We start from the raw sequence: 10,913 nt of genomic DNA, 5'->3' as shown, positions 1-10,913 counted from the left end.
GGATACCCGGGCCGGACGGGTGCGCGCGCGCGGGCTGGGTAGACGGGAGCGCGCCGGACGCGGACAGCCCCAGGGGTCCGGCGAGGCGGCGTGGGGAGCAGGTCCGGCCGGCTGACTAGCGGGCGCCGCGATGGCCGAGGGTAGCGCCGTGTGCGACCCTCAGCACGCCGCGCGCCTGCTGCGAGCGCTCAGCTCTTTCCGCGAGGAGTCCCGCTTCTGCGACGCGCACCTGGTCCTCGACGGGGAGGAGATCCCGGTGCAGAAGAACATCCTGGCGGCGGCCAGCCCGTACATCAGGTGAGGAGGGGGCCGGGCGCGGCTGCGCTGCCCGAGCCCGGGGGCGGGGCGGGGCCGGCCGGGCGTGGCTCCCGAGTCCCCCCGCCAGCCGCCTGGGTCCCTCCCGGCAGACACCCCTGCTGGGCCCCGGGACCGCTCCGGTGTCCTCGCCCACCCTCAGGCAGGGCCCCACGGGACCCTCGCCCTCCCCTGTAGATGACCCCGGACCCGGGCCGCAGTCCTTCGGCCCTCCTCGGATTCCCACGGCCCAGCGCTCGCCCGGGCCTCCGAACCCCGCAGGCCCCCAGACGCCGTCCCGGGCCGTCCCGGGACCCGGACCCGCGAGCAGAGCGGGGCCGCGCCCGCGAAGAGCCGCCCCTCGGCCGGGCCCAGCCCTCGGATCCCGGCTGAAGTTTGCCGGCGGCTCGCCTCCAAAGCGACGCGCAGCCGGCGGGGCCCGCGGCCGGCGGCGCCGCTCCCGCGCGGAGAAGCCAAACAAGCTCCACGCCGGGTGCGGGCTGAGCGGAAACCCTCTGGTCCTGGCTCTTCCCTTGGGTCGGCGATCCGACCGCCAGAGCTGAAGTTCTGTCCAATGTGTCTTTTCCGCTTCCTTGTGGGAACTCCGTTTAAAGGAAGGGCTGTCTGGGCGTTATAGACACACAGGTCCAAGTAAGCTATAGGGAATTTTAAGACGACTGCAGTTCTCAGGATGCGATTACAGCTCGAGGACCAAGCGATTTTAGCGACTCAGAAAGCATTTTAAAACTTCAGTGAAACAAAGCTTAACCTGACTTGCCATTCCAACAAACCTGGTTAAAGGTTGATGAGATAGTGATTAACCAAGTGTATCAGCTCTTGCGGGCGGGGGGGGGGGGGGGGGGGGGGCGGGGGGCTGTTTACTTTCTTACAGCAACTTTCTTGCAAACTAGGTTGCTCTTTTAATAAAAGAGAAAAAAATGCTAAAAGCTGGAGAAACTTCCCAATAAGCTGGTTAAATATAGACTAATAGTAGAGAACTCACTAGAATTGACAAGTCAGAAAAAGCAAAAGGATGCGTACGGCATTCTTAGTGCTTTGCCTTAGCAGAACTCAGCATCCAAACTACATTTTAATCTTTGCATAAGGAGACATTTGTGCTAACTCACAAGCAGTTCAAATGCTCTTGTAACTTCTCAGGGTTCTTTTGTAAATCAGTTTTCACTCTGATTTTAAAGCTGGGGTTGTGGTGGGAGTCTTCGTTAGTAGGGTGTTTAGATTGCTGATATGACAACTCATAGCTGGCATTTCAGAGGTTTGAGCAATCATTCTCAAATTGGAATCAGTGGCCAGAGTCTTCCCGGTATCCGAAGTGTTCCCTGTTTGGGGAAATGCTTAGGAAAACAACTCTAGATGCATTATGGTTGTAGTTCTTTAAGTGGCATCCAGCCAGCTTAAAAGAAAATTGCAAATCCCCAAACACATGCTCTCTATCCTCTTTTCATGTTTTATTTTTCTCCATAGCACTTACCACTGTAATATAACCTATATTTTACTCCTTTACCTTGTTGCTCTTTCCCAACCACAATGTAAGTTCAGTGAGGCCAGGGGTTTTTCTTTTGTTCATTACTGTGTCCCTGGCAGCCGGAAAACAAGTGCCTAGTGGTTTAGCAAATTCGAAGGAGGGACTGCCTGCTTTTCTGCCACAGCCGATTGGACATTGGAAGGTTGGCCCTGTTACATTTCCACTTCAGATGCTCAGTTATCCCTGACTGAGAAGAGCATGGGAGCCGCTTTCTCCCTCCAGCTTTTACTCTTGCAGCTGTGCGTTGTTGTAGATGACTTGATCTTGGCTTCAGCTCACTAGTCTGATAAGTGAGGGATAAAATGTGTCTTCATCTCATTTAATCTTCGAACCATCCTGTGAAGGAATATGTAATAATGCTTTGAACATGGCACAGGTCTGTACATAAGTCTATAAAAGGTGGTAATATTCTCTGCTCTATCTGCTGAATTATGAAAGCTGGGGTATCCACTTGTGACATGGTGGCACACAATGAGAATATTTAGTTATGTGAAATGCTATTTATTTAATACAGTAATTTAGGTATGAAATATTACTAATCAAAGTAGAGGAGCCGGAAAGGACTTCAGATGTCCAGTTCAATTCTGTTACTTTCCACAACAAGAAAATGGGGCTCAGTGGGCATCAGTGACTTGTCTTACGATGAGGTTATTGGTGCTTAATGGTTGAACTAAGATTAGATGCCAAGCTAATGACACCATGTCTCCTACTCATTTACTATACCAACTTAGAGCATTACTTGTATTTACCTATTCTTTGTGTACACTCTACTACTTGCTGACATATACTGTGTTATGATTTCAAGTGCTTATCAAGTACTTTCATATACTGCCTCATTTTGATTTTCTTTTTTCTTCTTATGAATTTTAGAAGACGTTTATGAAAGCCGGGGACAATGAAACAAGGAAGGACTTGGGAAATGAGCCTACGCTGCTCTGCTTTGGCTCATTAAGTCAGAGAAAAGGGGCCTTGGGAACAGGTTCAGGGAGCTTGTCTGGGACAAATTGCTGCTGCCCATCATGGGGTCTCCGAGTTTAGGAGATGCATGCCTGTGGGGGGAAAGGGGTGAGGGGCAGCGTGGGCATGCTCTTGGGAGGAAGACCGCACCTTGATTTTATTTTCAGCCATCTTGTGCTGTAGGTAGGGCAGGTGGATATTTTTGAGGTTTTGCAGATAAACATGAATCAGTCAATGTATGTGTGTGTTTCAGTGACTAATTGCTCGAAGTTTATTTGGCTATTGAAGTGGTAGAATGTTCTTGGGGGGGGTCTTTTAAAATTACTAATCTCAAGGCCACTTAAAAGTAATTTGACTAATCTGTATTAGGAACAAAGTGTTTAGTAATTTTACGATATTAACGATATTGGGCTTTTAGAATATTTTAGAGGCCCAGTGCATGAATTCGTGCACCTTGAAAGGAACTATGGGCCACAAGGCTGCAGTGGGCACAGGGGCGGATCTCAGCCCATCCTCCGCACCCCTGCCCGGCCCCTCTCACCGTGGCCCCGGTCCCCTGTCTGAAGGCAGCCCCGCTCCTGCCGCTGCAGCTCCCACATGCTGATGGTGCTGGCCCCGCCCCTGCTTGTACCCGCTCACAGCACAGAGCGATTGGGGTCAGCGCCAGCAGTGGGTGTAAGCGGGGCTGGCGCCATCAGTGGCTGCTGCCCCGATCGCCTCTCAGGAGCAGAAGGAAGTGGAGAAGCCCTCAGGAGAGATTGGGGCCAGCAGCCACTGCTCACACCTGCTGACGGCACGAAGTGATCAGGACCCGTGCCAGGCGCCTACAGTGGGTGCAAGCGGGCCGGTGCCGGCTGCTGACTCCGATTGCCTCTCAGGAGCAGGGAGAGGTGGAGAAGCCCTGAGGGGCGATCAGGGCTGGTAGCTGCCACTCGTGCACCCGCTGATGGTGCTGAGTGACCAGGGCTGGCACCAGGCGCCAGCAGCAGGTGCAAGCAGTGGCTCCAGCGCAAGTAGCGGGAGCAAGCGGGGCCGGCGCCAGCAGCAGGTGCGAGTGCCAGGCGGGAGCAAAGAATTTCCAGTAACCACCAGAGGCTCGCCCACTTTGGTCTGGCAACCTCGCTTACCTGCTCTACTATCCCACCACGGTCGACGTCCGCCATGTTCCACGCTCTGCCACCTGCTGCCAACGCCCGCCATGTTCCACGCATGCCCCCTGGTGGTCAACGCATGTCATAGTGATCGGTTGTTTGGTTGTTCCACCATTTGGTCTATTTGCACATTAGGGTGTTAGATATAGATATATAGATAGAGATAGAGATAGAGATAGAGATATAGAGATATAGAGATATAGATAGATCTGTTTTGTTTGAACAGAACTTTAAAGAATTATATTGAAACAAAATGAATTTGTATATTCCAGAATTTGATGTTTCTTACTTTCCCTTTTGAAGCTTAAGCATTTAGGTCTGTGATGTTATTAATATATGGATTGGGTTTTCAAAAGTTTGCTAGTCTCCAAAGTTTTATAAAAATCTGAGTTTTGTTTAAAGCCTATAGTTAGCCTAGTTTGAGTAACTGTCATAAGCTTCTGAAGGTATATGTTTTGGAAACAATGTTGTATATTGCTTCTATACAATCCAACTTTGTAAACTAGGAATTAAAGCAATTCATTTGCATACTTTCTACTTACTATAGAAAAGTCTTTTCACCTAACTTACTGGTTTAATCTTTTCCTGTGCTTTATCTTCAGTTTAGCATTTGTTTTTCCTCTTGATCATCTTAATCAAACCGCACTAGAAAGGCTTTTCGGTATAAAAGGAAAAAAAAACAGAAAACTCAACTTTAGCAACAGAACCCAATTGATAACCTGAAAAAAGGTTGTGTAGAGTATGTCATATAGCCTTAGGATACAGATGCTACGGGAAGTTAGGCAGGACCTTGTGTAGTCCATCATGTAAGTGAGATGCTGTTTTCCCAACATACCCACTTCCCAGCTTCTCCTCATTCTGATCTCTGAATGACATTTTTCCTTTGATTTAATGGGAAAAATGAAATCTAAACGTAGCTGATGACCTTTAAGAATGACGAAGTTGATTCATGGACCTAACGACCCACAGAATCTTTCCATTCTCAGCAACTCTGAGACCTTCTGGGAAAGGTTCCCTGAGGCTTACAGGAAATTTCCCTTTCTTCTGAATATTGCAAAGTTTGCTTTGCTCATGTCCGAGGCTCTTCTGTCCTGGCACAATCCCATAGATCTGACTTGGAGTTCAGACTCCTTTCTCTCGTGAGCTATGGTTCTTGGGGAGTAATGTATGTGAAAAGGATTTGAAAGTGGATTGCTTTGTGATTCTGCAGTAACATAGTGGCTCTGTGCAGGTTCCAACCCTGTTTTTGCTTTTGAGAATTTCAGTTTTTCTGGAGAATGTTTAGCTTTTAGTACTGGAGAGTAAAGGAGAGATCTCCTCTATTCCCAAGATCTTGAGATCCTTTGATGAGTCAGCCAACAAGAATGGCAATCCCCTCCCCCCCCTCAAGGTTTTTATAGAAAGCTGTTCTGATGAGAGTGGAGGGGAGACATTGGGCCTAGAATCCAACCTAAGTCATATTGGACAACTTTTCTGAGACTTAGTTTCCTCATGTGCAGAGTGAGGTTGGTTGGGCTACAGGAATAGCAAAGCCCCTGTAAGTCTAAGTTGTGTGGCTCTAGGCTATTTTTGTTGTGTTTTGTGTGTGTATGTTGTGTGGATGGGGTCTATTTCTGTTCATTTAAGTTTTGTTACATATTGTATATTTAAGTTTTGTTATATATTGACAAATATGTAACAAATGTATCATTTAAGTTTTGTTATACATTGACATTAAAGCATTCCCTTTGCCCTGTCATGTAGGCCTTCTTGGTGGGGTACTCTCCTATATAAACCCAGCCCTGAAGAGTTGTTTTGTAACAAGCATTTATTTTATGCTGCTAATCTGGATGTGTTCCAGGGCCTATATTAAATATAAAGTTGACTCATAGATGATGCTGATGAAACTACTTAAGGAGACTAATATGATCTCTCTAGGAGTCCAAGTTTCATAGTAACATAGAAATTATCATCCTTTCTTTGGGTACCTGAAATCTGCCCTGTAGTTGATGGGCACCAAGGTCCATTGGTATTGTACGCTGTGTGCAGAGCATGCTAGTAGTCCCAAGTCCCCTTTCTGCCACTTGTGCTTTGAGTTTAATGTCACCTTGTGTAGATAGCAGCTCCTGAATGATTGTCATAGGAATTTTTTTAACAGTACAGAAGGCTTTTATTTATGTCTTTTATACTTATCATGCCATGAATTCGCAGGGAATGGGTTCCAGCAGCTCAGCTCCTTTCCACTGGTTCTCACAAAGTGTGCTTGTCTGGGTGGAGCAGTCTGGCGCTTCAGGTGAATCCAGGTACCTTTCTCTTTGGCTTCCTTCTTTTTCTGATCTTTTCCTTCACACGTTTCAGGAAATTATCTCAACTCTTAGAGGGCTTACTATGCTCAATAGGTACATTAATTCTCCAGGCAAGAGTCTTGCCCTTAACTTGTTTGTTCACAACAGTGCCCACCACATGCTGGGTGACATTGTAGTCTCTTCCAGTTTTTCCATGGGAACATTTGTGGGCACTCCTTTTTGAACAGTGCCATTCCCTTGATGTCTACAATATCACCTTTCTTTTAGATTCCCATGCATGTAGTCAAAGGAACAACTCCATGTTTTTTAAAAGGCCTAGTGAACATATAGTGGGTACCTCTCCTCTTTCTCTTTGTGTTGGTCATTTTGGTCAATTACTGGAAGATGGTGGTTCCAGCCCAAAGGTGATTGTCAAGAGGATTTTGAGTAGCGATTGTAACTAAGTTTCTTAGTGCTCAAGGGTTCAGGTCGAAGCTCCAGGTTCTGAGACCCTTGCATTTGACTAGATAGTGGACACACAATACAATATACAGATCATGTATCATAGAAATGTACACTAAAAACCTATATGGTCGTGTTCAGTGTCACCCCATTAAATTTAATAAAAAATAAAATAATAAAATAAATCAACTATACCTGTCTCTTGCTGTATGTACTCTTAGGGTGATAGGAAATAAGTGGGGCCTGATTATCTTTTAATGGATCTGGGCCTTGTTTGTTTTTATCCACCTACTGCAAGGCATCCTTAACAACTGCTTAAAAAGATGAAATCTATTCTGAAGGGCTTACAATCTCATGGTTGAAAATTAGTTTTTCTCCTCCCCCCCTCCTTACCTTTTTTCTAGTATTTGCAATTGTGTTTGATTAAACCCTGTTCTTATGTGAGTTTTTCAAAAGTGATATTAAAGTATGTTCCCTTTCAGAAGATCAAAGAAGTATTCTCTCTGGGCTTCTAAGGAAACAAAGCACTTGTAAATTGGAGCTCTTAAGTTTAATATAGGTTACTCATTTCAGCTTTCAATTATTTGTTTATTTACACAAGATTGTGGTGCCACTGTTCAAAGCAGCAAATGCTCTAATTCTGGAAAGGTTTTTGGAAGGTTTAAAATGATGAAACAAATCAATAAAATTCTTGTTAGATTAACACACGATGAGTCCAAAGAAGGAAGTGAATTTAACATAAAGTGAAGTATTGAATGTTTAGGTTTATTGAAAAACTTTTCTGAGGATTATTTTGAGTAATAATAATAATGTGATAAAAATAATACCTAGCTCTAAGGAATACTAACTGGTAAGTCCTCACTCTTCTACCTGTGCCTTTATACTTCTACCTCTTCTTGAATCTGTATTTTCCCCTACAAGTCCTTTAAATGTTCTTAGAGTCATTTTTATTATGTATTTTAGAGAGTCAAGCGAAGTGCTTTTCCACATAGAAACGCTAGGTCTTTGGGTTTAGATTTGCGTTATGTAGACCAGCGGTCGCTGACCGGTGGTCCGCGAACCACTGGTGGTCTGTGAGGTCCGAAAGGTTGGCGACTACTGGTGTAGACTAAGCATCCAGATTACATAACCACTTTATCCATTGTTTAAACTGTTTATCAGTTCAACTCATGATATCAAAGCGAGGCTTAAAATCTATTTATAATCCATAAAGAAAACATAATTAGGACAAATAAGGAGTCATTGGGCTTATGAGTACTATGCTTAAGCCCTTTAGGAAGCTGTATCAGCCTTCTGAAGGATACGGGTCTACCATTTTGTGTACTGAAGGTACAATAGAAATGAATAATTTGTAAGTTAGAATTCTAGGTTAAGGGTGGAGATGTAGGGCTGCAGGGTGTGACAAGGCTATAGTTGCAACCTTGAATTTGAGTGCTTCCCATGGTTTCTTTGCCTCCTAAAACACGATGAGTCCAAAGAAGGAAGGACATCAAAGGCTCAGGTAAAAGGCGACAGTTGTAGCTCTATGGAGGGTAAAGGTCATGTGTCCACCTAAATGCCCTTCAAGGCTCAGCTGTAGCTCTTGACCCCTTGTGCTCAGAAAAGCAGAGTGAAGTCCTCTTAAGTATTTATTGCCAAAGAGTGACTTAGCCATAAAATGATGATCTAATGTTTGCTGCTTCCATTTCTCTGTGGGAATACATTATAATATGTCTTACTCTATTGAGAGATATTAGAAATAGAAGACTTAGGGAAGATCTTGGTGAAATGTTTTGTTAGATAAAAGAGTTAGCCTTCAAGCAACAAAGCTTTGAGAAGCAGGGTATATCATAAATGGAAGATGGAAGGACTTGTTTTAAAAAATAGACTGTTGAATAAACCTTAACTGCATAATTTTGCTCATAGGTATTTTGTAATTCTCTCAACTATTAAGTATTTCTGTATCTTTTTAGGAATGATTTTAAAAACCATTTGATGCTTGTGATTTTTATCTTAACATGGTAAGGCGAGCAGAAATATTGTGAAACATAGTTTTAGTTCAATCAATCCCTGAATTGGAGGGAACCTCACATTTAGGATGTGATATGTGGTTGGTTAGAGTCTCTTCTAGCATGTAGAGCACATTCTTCCACAGGGAGTAGCCAGAAGTTTGAAGAAAGTAGGATGGTGAAGAGTGGTGAGAATCCTTAGAAAGCTCATTGATAATTGTTTCCATTCTCCCCTTCCCATGGCCCACTTCTACTTCAGGGGTGGAATTGAAGGCCAGCAGGACCCATGTCTTCTTGCATAGCCTTTCATTTGGTTGGAAAAAGAAGTTTCTCACCAACATCCAGCTTTCCCCCTACACCACAGCTAGCATGGGAAGTGCAGACTTACCTTAGCAGATTAGGAGCTTCCCTTTGGGTGTGGTTTGTTTGTTTGTTTGCTTGCTTGTTTGCTTCTTTATTTTCCTGCCTGGCCTGGGTGAGCAGAGCCACCTACTCTGTCCCCTGCGTGGAAATTATAATCCCTGTTGGCAGGGAGGGAGGGAAATTCTCATTTTTTTTTATCACGCCTGCAGTGGGGCAGGAACAGAGTAGTTGTCTGCTTCCTTTGTTTACCATCTTCTCTCCGATCGATGGGAAAGGGGTTTATGAAAACATTCCCCACTGTCACAGCTGTTACTGCACTCTTTAGAAATGTCATCACTGCTCGTGGGAACGTGCTTACCATTAATAAGTTACAGTTCAAGAATTGGCATTGTCTGAAAGTATCGAAGTGTGCTGTGTGTTAATTCATCACAGATGCAGTTCCCAGTAAAGGTACCTTATGTAATTAATGTTGACTGGGGGCTTGATTATAGGTTTTCATTCATTCAACAAATACACAAGAGATGCTCAGTATCAGCAGCAGTAGGGGCTAGAGAGACAGTGGTGACAAGAGACAGACGAGGACTTTACATTTCAGTAGTTTGCGGAGAGTTATGACTTCATTTTCCTGCCTGTGTGCTGGCTGCCATTTGAATGTGTATTCAGTGGTCTCCTACCAACAGTGTCAGAACTGAGGCCGTGGAGACCTAAATCACTCAGCTTATTTCTTCTACCTCTATGGGGCTAGGAAAGGAAATAAATATAAAACCAACGGTTTTTAAATTATTTTGATGTTACTCAATCTTTCAATACTGTATATATATCCTAGTGTTATGTAGTCATATCAGAATTTCAATAATGGGGGAAAGAAGAATAGATTAGTGTTATTTTTGGAGTAGACACTCTTAAACTGTACTCTAAAAGTATATTTAAATGATTTATCTGATCATTCATCACTATATTAGTAACCCCAACGAATCACATTTACAGAAATGACTTTAAAAAATATTTTTATTGATTTTTACAGAGAGAGGAGAGGGAGAAAAAGAGAGAGAGAGACATCCGTTTGAGAGTGTAACGTCAATCAGCTGCCTCCTGCAGTTTGGGGATCGAGCCGTATACACGTGCCCTGAGTGGGAATCGAACTGGCCACCTTTCGATGCACAGGATGGGGACAACACTCAGCCAAATGAGCCACACTGGCCAGGGCTATAGAAACAACTTTTTAAAAGTAGAGAACAGAGGTTTCTTGATTAAGGTTCCCTAATATGCTCGTTCATTCACTAACCTTTCCTTGAGTGGTTATGTGTGGCACTGCCATGCACTGGGCAGACGGCTTGGGCATGCATGGAATCCTGCTCTGGAGGCAGACAGTGGACAAGTCTAGTTACAAAAGTGTGAGGAGTGGACATGGTTGCTGCTGTAGACTGGGTGAGGGGAGCACCGCTCAGACGAAGATCTAAGGGAGGAGGAACAGAACTGGGCTGGGAAGGTGTGGGGGAGGCACAAGGAGGCATGACAGGATGGCAAGCAGTTGGTAGAGTAGCATGAAACAGGAGTAGAGGGGTGGGCAGGGCCCAGAGTCCTGAGTTCAGTGCTCCCCAGTGAGATTTCAGCTTTTGCTGGAACATTTCTGAGTTGCTGAATGTGTATTGGGACCTGGTGGGATGTGGGAAAGGGACCCATATAAATGTTCCAACTTAGTTTAGTCTGCGTGAGAGTGTAAGTTTTATTTTAAGGGTTATGGGTAGGTATTTCCGGGTTTTCAGAAGAATATGTAGCCTTATTAGGAGGGTATCGCAGTCATTCGGACAGGAAATAAGGATGCCTTGGATGACGGTTTGTCAGTGGAGTTGGAGTGAAGTGACTGGATTATAGATGTTAGCAGTAGGAC

At 44.8% G+C, this 10,913-nt stretch overlaps 1 protein-coding gene and 1 pseudogene across 2 annotated transcripts in view; one reads left to right on the top strand and one right to left on the bottom strand.

Annotated features, from left to right (window-relative positions):
* Positions 1-107: 107 nt before the first annotated feature.
* The window catches only part of GAN (gigaxonin), a 69,677-nt gene continuing 58,871 nt past the window's right edge, over positions 108-10,913 (top strand). Inside the window, exon 1 of one of the 2 annotated variants that reach the window (XM_070398777.1) lies at positions 108-297. In XM_070398777.1, coding sequence (XP_070254878.1) covers positions 131-297 — 167 coding nt within the window. In that variant the 5' untranslated portion in view covers positions 108-130. Of the gene's footprint in view, positions 298-2,148; positions 2,214-10,913 lie in introns of those variants that run through there. The other variant, XM_070398778.1, reaches the window with a different exon arrangement.
* Positions 6,117-6,595, bottom strand: LOC138997191 (large ribosomal subunit protein eL21-like; annotated as a pseudogene).

Source organism: Myotis yumanensis, unplaced genomic scaffold (assembly GCF_028538775.1).
Source record: "Myotis yumanensis isolate MYYU_CA2020_CCGP unplaced genomic scaffold, mMyoYum1.0.hap1 SCAF_18, whole genome shotgun sequence".
NCBI lineage: Eukaryota > Metazoa > Chordata > Mammalia > Chiroptera > Vespertilionidae > Myotis > Myotis yumanensis.
This window is presented reverse-complemented; position numbering and strand designations above follow the sequence as displayed.